At 37.8% G+C, this 19,088-nt stretch overlaps 1 protein-coding gene across 2 annotated transcripts in view; it reads left to right on the top strand.

The window, feature by feature from the left end:
* The window catches only part of CEP135 (centrosomal protein 135), a 73,046-nt gene extending 65,443 nt beyond the window's left edge, over nt 1-7,603 (top strand). For both annotated transcript variants that reach the window (XM_045815927.2, XM_045815926.2), the window contains exons 25-26: nt 1,160-1,272; nt 5,841-7,603. In XM_045815927.2, the coding sequence (XP_045671883.2) occupies nt 1,160-1,262 (103 nt within the window). In that variant the 3' untranslated portion in view covers nt 1,263-1,272; nt 5,841-7,603. The remainder of the gene's footprint in view (nt 1-1,159; nt 1,273-5,840) is intronic.
* The last annotated feature ends 11,485 nt before the right edge of the window (nt 7,604-19,088 follow it).

Raw genomic sequence — 19,088 nt, 5'->3', positions numbered from 1 at the left:
GACATAAACATTCCTGAGATTTCATTCTCAAATAGTTCGTTAAATTGATTAGGTCAATTTTTTGAGTTCTCTTATTATCCTTTGGCATCAGAACTATTTGGAGTGTAGACAAAATCTGCTGGGAAATCAATATTTATGATTTCAAAGAGAAATGAAGCCTGAGAAATGAAGTGTTATAAAAGCATCAGTGACATAAAAGCAGTGTTACTAATTTCTTGTAATTGGAAAGATTTAGTTTCTCAATGTTCTAAACTACATACATGATGATTTCCATTCCCTAATGATGATTTAAATTCTCTTAAATCCAAGGGCCCTAAATCAAGCCCTCTTTTGCCTAGAGTTATAAGGCCCTGTTAATTCTGCTTTTTCCATTGCCCCCGGTCACCCCAAAGAAACCTTGGCTGGCATGACCATGACTCCTTTTCCTTACCATCCAACTAGATTATACATTCATACACCATCCCAGGGAACAGTGTTGGTTCCTGGGGGAAGAGAGAGTGGGGAAAGAAAAACTTTAGGTATTACAATGATTTATAGCCCTCTAAAGGATCTCAGTACATAAATAGCGTATCTAGGTATTAAAATTTCATGGGGAGAGATAGATAATTTAGGGGGAGGGAATATCTTAAAAAGTTTCTTTAGGGAGATAATAATGAAAGAAAGTTTGTGAAACACCCAGCTAGGTAGAAATCCTGGATACTGAAGAACATAAGGCAGAAAGTCTAGGCCAGAGACTCTGAATAGCCCACAAAAGAGGTAGCAACACAGTCACCATGCTTTGTGGGGCTGACTCAGACACAGGGAAGGAGAGCATAACAGAAATAGTGATTTCGCTTCTGACATTTGGGAGTTGTTATTAAGGAAGAGGCTAGATTTATGTGCACGAGGAGGTGGGAAAGGAAGAGGGGGGCAGAGGAGGGAACCACCCAACTTTGAAAATCTCTATTCAGGGAGGCTTTGAACAATCTCTTATGGTACATATTCCTTTAATTGAAATCTTTTATTCACTACTTAAAAATTATATAAGGACGTAGGATTTAAATTTAGTAGAAATACTCATTAATTAATTGAGAAGTTAGTTATCACCCAGTAACAATGTAGCGCCTTGTATTTGTATTCCACTTTTTGGTATAATCTCTTATTTGATCTTTACCAACAGAGAACGAGCAATCCAAGAGATGCGTCGCCATGGTCTTCCCACACCACCCCTTTGTTCTACTCTGAGGTCTCCTGTACATTCTCCTGAACATATAAACTGTTAATTATCAGAAGGTATGTATGTAACACCAAGGACAGGCAAAACTAATCTGTAGTTATAAAAATTCAGAAAGTAGTTTTCAGTGTGGGGGGAGGGGAGATTGCCTACAAAGGTGGTCAGGGGAACTTTGTGAAATAATGGAATGTTCTGTATTTTGGTGATGGTTACATGGATTGTTAAAAACTCAGTGACCTGAGCATTAACAGTTCATACCTTTTATTGTATGTAGATTATACCTCATTTTAAAAAAGAGAAGACATCCACAACAAAACACTAAATGACAGTATGAGATATCACATGGTAATATGTGATGAAGTGCCAAATTCAAGGTACAAATAATAGGTGGCAAAAGTAGACACAGATGTATAAATAGGAGTGTACATGGCACAGTAGACTCAATCCGACAAGATCGGCAGGTGGTTGAGAGATGATGAGGGAAGAAGGCATGGAAGGTAGAATGGGACATACAGGTTATATTGAATGTGAGGCAAAATTAGAGATTGTATGTAGTCTTGATTCTAGGAGTCAAGGGGAGCCGTCGAAGGTCCTTCTGAGTAAAAGATGAATATGAGGGAGGGATTAAGATGAAAGAACTGTTCCTGGTGGATCAAGGTTGTAACTGTATTTGGGCCATATTGGGGAGGGTGGAAATCAGAGGCAGGGAGACCAGAAAGAGGTATGAAATGAACAGTATATGCAGTTCAGTATCTGTATAATAATTGAAAGCTAGGGGGGCGCCTGGGTAAGGCAGTCGTTAAGCGTCTGCCTTCGGCTCAGGGCGTGATCCCGGCGTTCCGGGATCGAGTCCCATATCGGGCTCCTCCGCTGGGAGCCTGCTTCTTCCTCTCCCACTCCCCTGCTTGTGTTCCTTCTCTCGCTGGCTGTCTCTGTCAAATAAATAAATAAAATCTTTAAAAAATAATAATAATTGAAAGCTAGGACAGATTTTAAAAAACAAATTATGATATATATACAGAAAAGTGCCATATCCTAGTATACCACTCAGTGAGTTCTCACAAATAGAACACACTGATGTATCATCTACACCCAGATCAAGAAACAAAACCTCTCTCTCTCGGGCTCTCCCCTGGTCATAAGCCCTGCTCCAGAAATAACTGTCCTGTCTATTAAAAACATAGATTTCTTTTGCCTGTTTTGGGACATTTTTTAAATGAAATCCTACATTTCTGGCTTCTTTTCTTCCACCGTGTATCTGTGAGATTCATTTGTACTGTTGTGTGTACTTGTAGGCTGTTCAGTCTTGTTGCTGCATTGTGGGTACTCATTCCATTGTTGATGGAATGGCTTTTGGTAATTTCCAGTTTGGGCTCTTACAGAGTTATGATGAACATTCTAGTACCTGTAGGTGAACAGACCTATGCGTTTCCTTTGGGTATATACTCAGGACTGAGGTTGTTGGGTCACTGGACATGCAGATGTTCAGACTTAAGTAGCTATAGCAAGGTGGTTGTGAAGAGCTAGGATACATTTGGCAGAGGAAGGGCCAAAGGGATGTGCTGGTTCCCTGGAAAAGGGAATGAATGGGAAAGAAGTATGTCAGACCCAGGGCTTGAAAGGTAGGTGACTGTGAAAAATGCAAGCTCCCTGACTGAAATAGTGAAGTCAGTCTTTTTAAAAAATACGCATTTCTTTGCCTTTTTAAATAGAAGTATATAGAAGATAATTGAGCATTTCCTCGATGACTCGGAGTCCTCATTATGAACATTAATTATATACTCTGCTTTAACCTACTGATGCCCCCAGGGTTTATTGGTATTTGTAGGACCCGGGTTTAAATGATGTCTGATCGCTGTGCTTTTGCTTTTGTGTGTGTGTGTGTTTGATTAGACCGTGTATTTCCCTCTTTCACTTTGAGACCACTTCTCAGTGCTGGCTGCGATCGCTGTGTCCTCACAACTTCAAAGCCGTATTAATTTGACTGTGATTAGATGGACGTGCAGCTTCTCCTTATAAGGGCTTGTAACAGTTGTGACACGTACATTTTCTCATACCAGATTCACAGCTGCATTTTAGATCAGGGCTTGGTAAGTTAAGGTCCATGAGCCAAATGTACTCCACTGCCTATTTTTGTAAATTTAGCTTTTTTGGAGCATAGCCACACCTGTTTACATATTGTGTTAAGACTGCTTTTCTAAGTCGCTGATTGAGTAGTTGTGATGGAGACCCTGTGGCCCACAAATCTAAAATATTTATTACCCGGCCTTTCACATCCTGTGGCCTCTGGAAAACTCCACTGTACACCCGTGAGATAGTAGAGTGAAAAAACAATTCTTTAGTTTTATGAAAATAGGCTTTACCTTATAGACCCCCCAAAAAGGGAGGGTCTACACCCAACATGAGTCTCAGATTCACAACCCCGAGATCAAGAGTCACCTGTTCCACCAACTGAACCTGCCAGGTGTCCCTAGTTGCGATAAAAAATATATATCATGGACTTTGCTCTCTTAACTATTTTGAAAGTGTACAACTCAGTGGCATTAAATTCACAGTGTTGTACTGCCAAAACCACTATTTCCAAAACTTTTTCATCATCCCAAACAGAAACTCTGTATCCATTAGGCAGTAACTCTCTAGTCCCCTGACTTTACCTCCCTAGGCTCTGGAAATCCCTAATCTACTTTTAAGTCTTCGTGAATTTGCCTACGGATTTTCATGTAACTGAGATCATACTTTGTCTTTTCGTGTTGGACTTATTTCACTTAGGATCATGTTTTCAAGGTTCATCTATGTTGTAGCATGTGTCAGAACTTGACTCTTTTTTATGGTTGAAGAATATTCCTTTGTGTGGGTGTGCCACATTTTGTTCATCCACTCATCAGTTGATGGACCCCTGAGTTGTTTTCACTTCCTAGCTATTGTGAATAATGCTGCTATGAACATTGGTGTATAGTATAGTATTAAAATCCCTGTTTTCAAGTCCTTTGGGAGTACCTAAGAATAGAGTTTCTGGGTCATATGGTAATTCCGTGTTTAAATAATATATCCTCACCGAGAAAACATAAAATACAAAAACATAAAGAAGGAAATCAAAACCACTTTTTTTAACATTTTTTTGTTGTGATAAAATATACATAACATCAAATGTATCATTCTAACTTAAGTGTGCATTTCTCTGGCAATTAGTACATTCACATTTTTGTGCAAAGGTAATGTCCACTGTCCATCTCCAGAACTTTTTTATCTTCTTCAACTGAAACCTCTTTACCCATTAAACACTAACTGCCCATCCTCCGCTCCTCCCAGCTCCTGGCAACCACCATTACAAATTTCTGTCTCTATGAATTTGACTACTCTGTTTACCTCATATAATTGGAATCCTACAGTACTTGTCCTTTTTGTGACTTACAATGTTTTCAGGGTTCATCCAAGTTAAAACATGTGTCAGAATTTCCTTCTTTTTTGAGGCTGGACAATATTCTGTTGTATGAATGCACCATGTTTTGTTTATCCATTCATGAGTTGATGGATACTTGAGTTGCTTCTGTCTTTTGGCGGTTCTGAAAATGGATGTGCAAATCAAAATCACTTTTAATCCTACAACCCAGAGAATGTAACAATTAGCATTTTGGTATATACTTCCTTCTTGTGTTTGATGTGTAATAAATATACACACACATTCATAGACATATATACTTCTAATAGAGATCATACTCAAAATAGTTATCCTATTTTTTGTTTTGTTTTGTTCTTTGGGGTTTTTCCCCTTAATAAATTGTTGAGAGTATCTATTCTTATCATTAGAAGTATTTTTAAAATGCCATTTTAAAATCATTATCTAACAGTTCATGACATGGATGTTCCATGATTTACTTAGATTACTTTCTCAGTGTTTCCATTGTGGAATTTTTCATATTTGTGTGTGTGTGTGTGTGTGTGTGTGTGTGTGTGTGTGTGTGTTTTAATTGGGAGGGTGATTGGATAACACATAAGGTTAAAATATTTGGAAAAATATTTGACTATCCATAATGTGCTGTTTTAAGACGCAGACAACACAATTTACAGTACTTGTATATTAACCTAAAGGTCCTATTGTTCCTCATTTTGAGTGATTTTTCTCAGTTAACATGCTGTGTTATCCCTTTCTTTTCACTCTGTATTATTCATTTAGTCCTCATATACTTTGATGTACTTTGGTGGTTTGAGGAGAATATCTTCTTGAAGTATAGAACAGTACTTCTGGGGGCGCCTGAGTGGCTCAGTCGTTTAAGCGTCTGCCTTCGGCTCAGGTCGTGATCCCTGGTTCAGGTCGTGATCCTGGGTTCCTGGGATGACCCCTGCACCGGGCTCCCTGCTCAGCGGGACGTCTGCTTCTCCCTCCCCCACTCCCCCTGCTTGTGTTCCCTTTCTCGATGTCTCTCTCTCTTTCAGATAAATAAATAAAATCTTAAAAGAACAAACAGTACTTCTGAGCTATTAATTATAACTTCATTATGGGCAAAGGCTTTATTGGAGACTACAATTTCAGTTAAAGCTGAAAACAATCTCAGTTTTTGTGAATGTTCTAAGTAATTTTGTTTGTCATTTTTCTCTTAACTCACCTTTCCTGTCCCCTCTTTTTCAGAATGGTGGCTATCAATGAGTTACCTGTATGGATTTTTTAAAGGATAGAGCAGTAATGAAATATTTGGAGTACTTGTTCCTGAAAATCATGAACATTGACACAAATTCTACCTCTGTCAACTTTTATTTAAATCAGTGAATATTTATGTAAAAAATTTGGTTTAAAAGAGCCATATCTATGTGTATATTTTTATATGTATGACAGAACAAAATATGTATTAATAGTGCTAACTAATGTTCTGTCTGTATTTATACTATTTCTGACTTATATTACTCCTCAAAGTGTGTGTTCATACTGTGAATTAATATAATGTATTGTTCACATTATGCTTTAATCATCTTTTTCATAAAGAGCCATGATATGTGTATATAAATATTCTTACAGTACTTGTTTTCAAAGTGTTTTTAGTTTTCATGCCTGTGTTTATAACCCATATCTTTAATGCATTCAAATAGGATTATCAACTTTGATGCTATGCTCTCTTAGTTAACTATTTTCTTCTAAATGTAAAATTAATTATTCACCAGTTTGTTTTCTGGTAATATATTCAGGTCTATTTTTAACAATAGCAGAGGTCTTGATAAAATAATGATTACCATATATAATTTGTTATTGCTAACTCGAAGAACTGTGATGGAAAAGACACATTCATATATTATAAATAGTATTATTATTTTGGTTATCACATGGACTTTCATTTAATGCAAATTGTATCAAAGTCAAATTAAATCTGTATTTAGAATTTTGTAAGACAATAGAACAGAAATTTGAGACACTCTTTCAGTAAATAAAATTCCTCCCTGTATTAATTGAAAATCTCAGAGTATAAAAGTATGTGGAGTAAATATAGTATTTTGTTAAAATGCCAATCTGCATTCAAAAATAGCAGTTTTTTGCTTCTAAACCTGTGTGTTGTAATTTATGAGTCTTGCAGAATAGTAGTAAACACTGAATTGTGGCATGTTAAATAGAAAACAACTTTTTACAATTAATTTTCAAAGTTGTAATTTTAAGGAATTTAGATATATACATACATCAATAGAAGAACAGAAGTACAGAATAGAATGTCAGGTACAAAAACTAATCGTGTTTGAACCATACACATTTGAAGAAAATTCTGTTCTCTGCAGATTTCATTATGATTGAAAAAGAAGAACTTAAGGACTACCATAGGAAAGTTGAAGAGCAGTTATTTATGATACGTTTTGTTTCCTCTTGCTGTTTACTACAGTGGAGTGTGTGTGTGTGTGTGTGTGTGTGTGTGTGTACCTGGGGGTGGGCACTGTTGTTTTTCCAAAACTCATATGCCTTATATGTTCGGGTTATGCCCTTTGCAACAATTCGCTGTGTATTTGGGTGTGACGTGGCTTACTTTTCTACCACCTTTGTAATTTTATGAATTCCACCTCCTTCGTGTGAATTCATGTGTTATATAGCAAAATACAAGAGAAATGGGACTATTTGCAATGTCATATGGAAAATCTTTTAATAAATATATGTAAATAAAATTAAAAAATCTGTCCCCACCTTTTCCCCCAAGCAACAGCAAGACATTGTGTTATTTTATTTTTAATGTTTTCTATAATTAAAAATGTATAGCTTTAATTGTTATTTTCTTAACCATGTTATTACAATTTTTCTAAATTAGTTTTATTCTAAAATACTGAATGTTCTGACATTTTATAGATGTTTTTGTTTTAAGTAATTTTAAATTATGCTTGATATAGATTTTCCCAATAAACTTTCCAATTTATTTTCTCTTTCTTACAAATAGTTTTTTCTTAAGTTTTAGCAATATTCTTAATTCTAAAATTAAGTACAATTAATTCAAATCAAACTTTATCATGATAGGATATGGGGAAATCGCTGTGTTTATGTGCCAGGTATTTTGTTTTCTTTTTTTTTTTTCACTGACTTTGATTTATTTCTAGATATTTCAAATATAAGAAATGAAGTCAGGGGCGCCTGGGTGGCGCAGCCGTTAAGCGTCTGCCTTCGGCTCAGGGCGTGATCCCAGCGTTCTGGGATGAGCCCCACATCAGGCTCCTCTGCTAGGAGCCTGCTTCTTCCTCTCCCACTCCCCCTGCTTGTGTTCCATCTCTCGCTGGCTGTCTCTGTCACATAAATAAAATCTTTAAAAAAAAAAAAAAAAGAAATGAAGTCAAAATTTCTGTTTGAAATCCATCTACGAAATGATTAAACAGGCTCTCCCCAGTTCTTAGACGATTTTAGCACCTGACTTACTGTCTTTCTACCAGTAGTTCTATCATCAGTCAGTATCTTCTTAGAACAGTGGTTATTGACCAGGCCTGCACATTAGAGTTACCTGGACAATTTTAATGAAAAACTGATTTCTGAGCCCTACACTAGTCCAGATAAGAATCTCTGGGAGTTAGGTGTGAGCATTTGGGGTTTGTTTTTTGTTTTTTGTATTTGTTTTTGTTTTTTTAGTTTTAGGTTCTCTAGGTGATTCTAATGTGTCGCCAGATTTAAAATGCTAATTTAGAAACTGATCCACCAAACTGATTTCATGACATACTAATGGGACTCAACCTGTAGTTTGAAAACACTGCTCTAGATCTTACCATTATCTCCAAAAATCTCAACTTCTGGCATGCTGTTCACCCCACTTTCTGGGTCATCTGTCGTGCCTGCCTAACAATTCTTTGACTCTACCAGGATCTCCAGACAATTGATTCTCTCACCTATCCCTTGTCTAGAAGTCCCTGGCTTTCTGTTTTATCTAGCATCGGCATCATTTTCTTTGCATATACCCTAAATTCTCTTATACCTCTAAACTGAAAACTCAAATTTTGTTTGTATCCAACCGCTCCAGCTACACTGCGTCTGTACCTCAGCAGCTGAACGGGACTAGAGGAAAAACCAACCGTGCTGACTCTTTTTCACTTGAAACTTACGGCCCTGAAAATCAAGGCACTGTGTGAGGATCTGTTCACATTTTCCTGGTCAACTCACACTTAATCTCTCCTCAACAAGCATTTCACACCTTCTCTTTACTCAGACCTTCAGTCCTCCCTCTTTCTTGCTCTCAGGTTGTTTCTTTTTCACTGAGAAAATGGAAACTAAGGAAACTTCCTCACCCTCCCAAATCTATTAACAATAGATTTGGAGATATCCGTATCTTTATGACTTTCTATTCTAACATGAGTGATCTCTGCCTCTAGCTGTTTTATATAGTTGTGATCAGTATTCATTCCTCCTACTACTCAAAAGACTGCTGCATTTGACCCCACATTCCTAAGTCATTTTTGCTCTATTGGCTTGTTCGCACTTGCGTGCATACCTCCCATTTTTAATCTCCCATTTTAAAACCCTCCCAGACCCAACCATTCCAATTTTTGCACCCTTTAGAGAAAAAAAAAAAAAAATCTTTAAAAGGTGTTATCTACACTCACGCCATCCCCCCCCCCCTTTATACCCACCTTTTCTTCTTGAACTATCCAATCATGCTTTATTCCCATTACTCCAAACCATTTTTGTCACGGTACCAAGAACACCCATGTGTTCTTTATTACATTTTTCACTCATGTTTCCAGTTAGTGCTTTTTGTTTTATTTTGTTCTTATATGATACTGCTTCTGTCCTCTTTTGAGGAAGGATTGGGGATAGATAGAGCTTTAAAATAAATAAATGCATATGAAGATATGATTAACGACTTCTTCCAGAAGGCATCAGAAAAAGAGATTGCAAATGTAAAAGAAAAGCATTTTGGAGGATGCGTGTTGGAGGGCCAACATCTAGGTAATAATGAGCCTTAGAAATATTAGAATGCAAGAACTATTTTAAGAAATAATGGAAATGTCACTAAATCAAAGGATACAGTCTAAGGTCTTTATTAAAAGGGCTCAGAAAAAGCCAAGTAGGAGAGAAGGGGAAAACCCACATTTAGATATAGTATTAAAGACGAGGAAAGAAATTTTAAAAGCCCCAGAGAGAACAGTTCACGTGAAAAGGAGCAAGGATTGTTGGTGAGGTCTATTGTACTAATAAAAAAGGAGGGAAGGATAAAACAGGGAAAAGGAAGGGAGGGGGGAAGGAAAGCAGAAAGGGAGGGAGGAGGGGAGGGGAGAAGGAAGATCCATAACAATTCAGACCAAAACTGAATAATGACAACATGCTAGATGGAAAAACATGAGAAGTCGAATATTTGTGTTATCGGGAGAAGATACAAATACTAACGTTTCAGAAATCAACAAGGTGAAATAACACAGCTAAGAGTCTTAAAAGCAACTATCATAATGATATAACAGTAAACACTTACCTAGAACTTTATTCTTCCCAGGTGCTATTCTGAGAATTTTACATATGTTAACTCATTTAATTCCCACAACAATCATATTCTTTATTCTCATTTTATAGATGAGAGCATAGGCAAGAATTGCCTCTGGACATATAACTAGTAATGGTGAATTCACTTTTAGACAATTTGTTGAGTGACTTAACATTTAAACCAGCACAAGAAAACATGATCCCTGCAGTGAAAAGCAAGAAAACAAAAAAAGAAAGTATATTAGAAAAGTGAAACAAGATGACAGAAGTAAGTATATAAGAGTAACCACAGTAAATGAAAGTGGATAAATTTCTTCAATTAGATGGCAGAGTCAGTTTGGATTTAAAAAACAATATGTCAGCTACAAGAGAGATATGTTTAAAATAAAAAGCCATTGAAAATTTGAAAATAAAAGGAAAAGATTCACAAGGCACATAGGAACCAAGAGAAAAATAGAGTACTAATCTTATCTGACTAGATAGAATTTTAGGGAAAAGAAAAAAAAAAACCAAGGTGTTACATGCTGGTGAACAAGAACAGTAATAGAACATGAAGATACAGGCATTACAAACATAGAACTGTATGTGTATATGTACATATAGAAAACTTCACACCCAACAAACAGAATACACATTTTCTTCAAGTACATCTCTTAAATTTAAAAATATACCATATATTAGCCTTTAAAGGAAGGCTTCAAATTCAAAAGGATTAGATCATATAAATCATTTCTTTGACCATATTGCATAAAATTAGAAAATCATTGCATTTGGAAACTAAAATATGTCTTTCTAAATTATCCTCTGATATAGATGAAAATCATAAAATGAAATAATTTAGACTGATAAGTAAATGATAACAAAACCACTGGAATCAACATTGTGGGACACAGCTAAAGTAGGAGTAGAGGGAAAATCTAACCTAAATATGTTGATCAGGAAATAAAAACCTGTTAACAAATGAGCAAGGATTTAATTCAAGAGATTGGGAAAAGGTAACAGCAACCCTTGCTCTTTCCCCCTCCTCAAAATAATAGATAAATAATGAAGAACAGAAAACAATGTTAGAGAACAGTAACATCAACCACAAAAATTGAGATGAGCAAACCAAGAGTTGGATCAATAAAAGGACTGATTGATAAACTTTATTTGAAATAAGATTTATCAAGAAAAATATGCAAAATTCAAAACAAAAAGGGGAAAATAATTAAAAATATGTCAGGTATCAAGAAAATCAAAGTATGAAGAATAGTTACATGCTAATATATGAAATACGCAAAATCTGTGAAAATGAAAAATGCTGAAATTTGGTACAAGAAATAATATAGAACTCGAGAACAATATGTGATAAAGAAATTGAGAGACAGTTAAATATAAATGTGTGGGGTTGTATTTTTCTCAGTTTTAAGCTAATAAATTAACATATCCCTGTTTACTAGATGCTGGTAGAAAATAGGAGACTCCTGGGTCAGAGACAAAGGCCTTTATTACTCATGGCACAGCAAGCAGCATAAGCGTCATGTCTGTACTGGTTCTCCTTAACCCCCCAAACACCACCCGGGGGGAGGGAGTGTGGAGGGGCCCAGGTGAATACCAACATGCAAAGGTTCCTGTCACAGCCTAGGAACACTAAGTTTAGGGAATCTGTTTCTTTTATAACGAGCAATAAGTAAGCCTGCTCTTTGTCCAAAAAGGAGACATTGCCACATCCCTCCATGTTGCTCACAGCAAACACAATGCTGAAAAATGGTGTGGGTGAAGATGGGTTAGGGCCTTGCATTGTTGGCATGCCCACAGCAAGAATATACAGGGGTGTTCCGAGTCCATGGCAGTCTCTCCCAAGGATAATCCACACCTTGACCGTATATGTTCTTGGCCAAACGTAAGTTTTTATGTAAGTATGCCACTCCATTGGCCACGCTGCTTAATCTGATCAACAGAGGCGGGGACCAAACCTATTCAATTTGTCTCATGTAGTATTAGTTAAGGCCAGTATTAGTAAGATTCTAAGCAGCAGGAAGAGCCTAACCAGTGGTACTGACCTCAATCATGCTTCCCAGGATCCCAGACACAGCCAGCTGTGAATAAATATGGGGAGCAGTGGGTATTATTTTAGACATTCAGGATGTAGTCTAAGGTCAATCTGTTAATCATTAGGACTCTTGCAACGTAGACTGGTCTGCTAATCTCTGGTATCGTTGTCATGAGGCAATAGATGAACTTCATCTACAATGGAGAGAGAGGCTGTGGCCATCTTTCCCGCACTTACAGATAGCCCAAAGAGTCACAAGTCTCTCTAGTTTGGGGTTTATTTTGAAACTTGATTTGGATCATCGTTACATTGGTCTGGTTAAGAAACATGGGCCACGTCACCGAGTAGTTGGAGCCTTGATAGGCACGCATGGCATAAACCAAGTCTGCTCAGCAACCGGGAGAAGTGTATGCATTTGCATCAATCAGATTTTTAAAAGATTGTACTAAAAAAAAAAAAAAAGATCGTGCTGGTCTGTGTGTTTGTACATAGACAAGGCAGAGTCCGTGTTTGGCGATAGTCATAACAAGATGGTTGAAGAGCAGCCATACCCACGTGAATTTTTCTGTTCCCGTAGCACGTGGACAGGGATGACAGACACGGAAGCAGGTTAGATGGCCAGCCACTGCAGTTCTTGATTCAGGCAGACCATATGATTTTTTGCCAGGCTGCAATGTAGGCTCTTTGTAGGGGACAAAGAGAGCATTCATTGCTATTGGTTTGGGCCCCACTCACAGAATGCTGATTTGTGGATTAGCAGATATAAAGGACCAAATAGAATGCCCAATAGAGGCACATACTGTCTCCTGTTCCCAAAAAGTCCCACAAGATGCTCAGCCTCCTTTTTGGTTGGGGCATGGCTGGAGATGGAGCACTTTCTCCTGCGGGGCCAGAGAAATTGGGCATTGTGAATCTGCCCATACGGTCCCCAGAAACTTCACTTGGCAAGTAGACCTCTGAATTTTGTAGGGGGTTATTAGCCACCCCTGCTGGTGTAGATGTGAGAGTCAGAGGCCTTGAAACCGAGGCTTCTGACTTGCCAACCAACAGGAGATCACCTTCAGGGTGAAAACTCTGAAATCAGAGGGTAGAGGCTCCCATGCTAAGTCCAGGCTAGCCTGCTAATGATAAATGGCAGGAAGTTTGTCCCACAAGCATGCCTCTACTTTCTGCTCTTCCCTGATTGAGATAATCCTCTCTGACACTTACGGGATGGGAATATAAGCATATAACACCTCAATTTCTACTCTTCATTCAGATGTACAAGCAACAACAGTACATTGAATAACTCCAAAAAGTCCCACCAATAAGATTGTATTAGCTTCTCTTCCCCATTCAGAACCCTGTCCAAATCCCATCAGTTAAATCTAAATTCTTTGGACCAGGTAGGACGGTGACTTGGATGCCTATATCTAAGGGAGCTATAGAAATTTCAGTCCCTCCCTTCCCTGAAGTTTCTCAGTATATTTGTACAGAGTGTGTATGGCCTTCAGTTTTCCATGGGAACAGGGAGACCTTGACCCAATCATTTGATTCCTTAAGGTAGCAGGACTTTCCTGAGATCAGGACAGAGGAGGGAGAGATCAGAGGGCACAGAGAACAGCTCTCTTCGTGAGGCAAAGGCTTGTGTTGATTTTTACTTTCAGGTTCAATCAAACAAAACCAAAATTCTGGATCCTTCCTGCTGACATCATTTATCTCAGCTTTGGGGCTCTCTTGACCTAGAAGCCAAAGTCAATTTGCCTTTTAACTGGGGCCCCAGGGCTTGCTGCTCCAGGGTCATGATGACATCTTTCTCCCACCTGAGGATGAGAACACCTTTCAGACACCACCTCTCATTGCTCGGACTCTAAATATCCATGAACAGGACTGAATAAAATACTGTAGGACTGTTGTGGACTGTTGGGTGAGAATATTCACTACCGGTTTCTGTGTAATCTCCTCATATCCCCTTACCTCATCCTTTCCCTGTCAGATAGCCCCATCTGTCAGCGGCCTATCCTTGTTGCCCAAACTGTGAAGAACTGTGAGTGGTCTGAGATTCTTGTCGTATGCGCCACCTGGCAGGTTAGCCCGTCACAGGTTCGTGAGTGGTAGCAGAAGACACGAGACTTCTGGGTCAGAGACAAAGCTCTTTATTACTGCACACACCAATTCCTCCTGTCCCCAGATCCCAGCAGGACCACACAGGTAGACCTAGATGGACGCCACACATAGAGGGGGTTTATATCAGAGCTGAGGAACGAGAATCTAGGAAACTTCCACCTTCTATATAAGGCTTCAAGCAAACTTGCCCAACCATTGCCCTGGGGGGGAGACATTATCTTTTTTAAATTGGGCAGCAAACAAATCTGCCCCCCTGGTCTGGAGTGACAGTGTCTCTATCTTCCAAAGCTAAACAAACATCCCTGAAAGAACGGAGCAAAATCTGTCAGGGCCTCTGAGGCAGAGGCAGAATGAGATCTCCATGGACAATTACCTCCCAACACCTGTAATGTTAACTTCTTTTATTGTGGTAAAATATACATAACATTTACCATAATAACAATTTTAAGTGTACAATATGAACTGTGGTTAATGCACTTTTGATTTTCTAGTATTTATTCAGATTTTTAAAAATCTGTGCTTATAATAAGGACTGACCCATAGTCATCTTTTGTGTGAAAGCAGCATTGTCTAGCTTTGATGTGATAGTTATGTTAACTTCCTAGAATGAGTTATGAAATGTCTCTTTTCCCATGCTCTGGAATCCTTTGCATTACATGGGAATTATTGGCTCCTTGAAAGTTCGATAGAGCTGACTCATGAAATCACCATGTAGACATCTTTTTTTGAGGAAAATGTATGACTACCTTTTCAGTTTCTTCAACAAATATTGATCTATTCAAATGTCCCCCCCACCTTCTTAAGTCAGTTTTGGTGATTCAGTTTTTCTGGAAAATCTGTGTCATCTACATTTTAAAAATCCATACCTTAGTAGCTCTTTTCTTGTGAAGTGTGTGTGTGTGTGTGTGTGTGTGTGTGTGTGTGTGTGTCTTCACTGATTGACCAGAGAGATTGGCCAATTTCTTCCCTAAGAATCAACTTTTTATTTTATTGGTCAAATCTACTGCTTGATTTGTTTTCTGTTTCACTGACTTCTCTTTTCATTCCTTCCTTCTTTCTGCTTTTTTTTTGTTTTTGTTCTCGTTCTTGAGTTATATACTTAGCTCATTTTTAATCTTTCTTATTTTCTAATATATTCATTAAAGTCTGCAGAGAGAACTTCAGACTGCAGCCCCACAGGGTTTTTAGTCGTTATTTGTCATTGCTTTCTAAATAGATTCCAATTTCAGTTCTGAATTACTTCTTAACTGGGGTCACTACACAGTTTATCATACAAATTGGGACCCTTTGCCAATAAAATATAGATATTATGTCAGGACAATAGGTAAAAGTCAGGACTGTTCTGAGTGAACTGGGAAATATGGTCACTCTATTTTTTTTCACCCTATTTTTAAAAAAGATTTATTTATTTGAGAGAGAGAGAGAGAGAGAGAGACAGCATGAGCAGGAGGGGCAGAGGAAAGGGGAAGAGAATCTCAGACTCCACGCTGAGTGCGGAGCCCAACCGGGGGCTTGATCTCTAACCCTGAGACCATGACCTGAGCCGAAACCAAGAGTGGGATGCTTGACCAACTGCACCACCCAGGCGCCCCCTATGGTCACCCTATTTTTAACATGAGTTATTAAAAAGGAAGTTTTAAATTTTTCACATAGTAGTTACAAATTTTAAATTCAATAGAATTTTGATCAATGAATGTGGTCTGCATGGATCTTGTTTTTCGAAATTTATTGAGGTTTGGGGTTTTTTTGGCCAAAAACTTGGTTAGTTTTTGTGACGGTTCCCAATAGTTTTGTACAGAATGAGTATTTTCTGCTTGTTGGGTATACATCTCTTGATATCTTTTAGATCAAATTTGTTAATTCTTTGTGTGATTTGTCAATTTCTAAGAAAGTCTCCCACTCTGAGAACAAATTTTTAACTTTTCCTTTTATTTCAGTTTTTGGCTAAAAAAATTAAAAAGCTCTGTTTGATATGTAAAGTTTCAGGACCGTTATATTTTTTTGTTGACTTGTACCTTTCAGGATTTGATACCTTTTATTTATTTATTTATTTATTTTACTTTTTAAAAAGATTTTATTTATTTATTTGACAGAGAGACAGCCAGAGAGAGAGGGAACACAAGCAGGGGGAGTGGGAGAGGAAGAAGCAGGCTCCCAGCAGAGCATGGAGCACCATGTGGGGCTCCATCCCAGGACCCTGGGATCACGCCCAGAGCTGAACGCAGACGCCCAACAACTGAGCCACCCAGGCGCCCCTGATACTTTTTATTTTGACATTTCTTTTATCAGGTATTAATATTGCTACAACTTTATTGAAATACAATTTATATAATCCATACAATTCATCCATTTAAATTGTACAGTTTCTTTAAAAAGATTTTATTTAGTTGACAGAGAGAGAGAGAGCACAAGCAGGGGGAGCAGCAGAGGCAGAGGGAGAAGCAGGCTCCCCGCTGAGCAGGGAGCTCGAGTGTGGAACTCCGTCCCAGGGTCATGACCTGAGCCAAAAGCAGACGCCTAACTGAATGAGCCACCCAAACTGTATGATTTAATGATTTTTATTATATTCACAGCGCTGTCCAACCATTACCACAATCACTTTTAGAACATTTTCATCAACCCCCAAAGAAACTGCATACCAAGAGTTACTCTCCATTTCCTGCCAACTTTCCCCTGCAATCATGAATCTATTACCGTCTCTATAGATTAACTTGTCACACAGGTTAATTTGGTATAAATGCAATCATACGATATGTGGTCCTTTATGTCTGGCTTCTTTTACTTAGCATAAGGTTTCCAAGGTTCATCCATGCTGTATCATGTATCAGTATTTCATTTCTTTTAATGGTCAAATAATATTCCATTGTGTGGCTAATAGCACATTTGTTTGATCCATTCATCAGTTTGTGGGCATTTGGATAGTTTCTACTTTTTGGCCATAAATATTCATGTACCTGTTTTGGATGGATATGTTTTCATTTCTCCTGAGTATATACTTTGGAGTGGAATTTCTGGGTCACATGGTAACTCCGTATTTAATATTCTCAGGAATTGCCAATCGTTTCCTAAAGCGGCTGCACCACTTTACGACATCACCAACAATGTATGAAGGTTCCAATTTTTCTACATTCTTACCAACAGATGTAATTATATTTTTTATTATAGCTATCCTAATAGGTATTCCATTGTGATTTTTGATTTGCATATGCCTGATAGTTAACGGTGTTGAGCACCTTTTCATTTTCTTATTGGCTATTTGTGTATCTTCACTGGAGAAATATCTATTTGGATCCTTTGCTCGTTATAAAATTAGGATGTTTGCCTTTTTAATTATTGAGTTGTACAAGTTCTTTTTATGTTCTGTATACAAGCTCCTTTATCAGACATACGGTTTTCAAATATATTTTCCCATTCTGTGGGTCCTATTTTTACTCTCTTGATGGTATCATTTGTAGCACAAAAGTTTTTGATTTTGATGTAGTTTAATTTTATTTATTTTTTCTTTTCTTGCTTGTACTTTTGGGTGTCATCTAAGAAACCATTTTTTGACTCCGGGATGTAAAGATTTACTCTTATGTTTTCTCCGAAGAGTTATATAGATTTAGCTCTTACCTTTAGGTCTATGATCCATTTTGAATTAATTTTTGTAAATGGTGTGAGATAGTTGTCCAGCTTCGTTCTTTTGCATCTGGATATCCAGATGTCCCATATGGTTTTTTAAAATAAGTATTTGCCTAGTATACCCTTCTATTACTTTATTTTTAGATACCATCATAACTTCGTAATTTGGATGTTAAATACATGAGATACAGCAGTTATCCCCACTTTACAGGTTTGATGAAGTGTCTGAAGTAGAATGACAGACCCATGCAGAGACAGAAAGTCAGTACGATGGATAGGATAAGCGTTCTGATTTCTCACCCCATCCCAGGAGCTATTGCCTACCCTCTGAGCCATTTAAATAAGCCCACCTCACTCACAATAAATTCTGAATATTCACAAGAGCTCATCCCCTGGAGTTGTCAGGAGGTAATTAGTAACCTTATGCCTGATTAAGGGAAACTTACAAAACGATGATACACTTCAATTTTCTCACTTTGGAGATCAAGGCTGTTGGGCAGACACAAGAGGGCTCCGAAAAAGTTGCAAGGGACAAGTAAGATTCTCCTGCCTCCCAATATTTCTACTACCTTAGCTTTTTCCTATCTTTTGTTTTTATTTATTTTCCATATGACTTTTGTTTGCACAATTATTTTTTGTCCCACTCAGTTCATTAGTGTCTCCACTCAGTGAAAGATTTTGTTATTGTATTCCTTTACTGAGCACTAAGAAAATTCGATGTTCATATATAGGGAAAGGATTGAGAAGCAGACATGCTGGAGTACAGAATCAAGAGGCTTTGAAAGTCCATGGTCTCACTGAGGGTTTTCTTAACCTTGGCACTATTGACATTTTGGACTAGATAATTCTTGGTTGTGGGGCTGTCCTGTGCGTTGCAAGATGTTAGCAGCATCTCTGACCTCTACCCACTAGATGCCAGTAGTGGCACCTGCTAATCAGTTGTGGCTACCAAAGATGTCTCCAGACACTGCCAACTGTCTCCGAGAAGGGAAAATTGCCCACAGTTGAGAACTACTGATTTAACCATATAATCTCTCACATCCTTTCTGTACCCCCGATACAGCAGTTAAGTGGTTAAATTTTTAAAAAATTCCTTATGTTCTGCATCTTTTGTATTATATTATGGTCTCTGAAAATCTATGTCGTCACTGAAAGGTAGCTATTTCAAAAGTGGAATAATGGGCTGATACCTGGTTTGC

This window comes from Ursus americanus, chromosome 8, assembly GCF_024610735.1.
Source record: "Ursus americanus isolate L20-20 chromosome 8, mUrsAme1.1.p, whole genome shotgun sequence".
In the NCBI taxonomy this organism is placed as follows: domain Eukaryota; kingdom Metazoa; phylum Chordata; class Mammalia; order Carnivora; family Ursidae; genus Ursus; species Ursus americanus.
The sequence above is the reverse complement of the archived record's forward strand: the minus strand, read 5'-3'. Positions and strand labels throughout refer to the sequence as shown.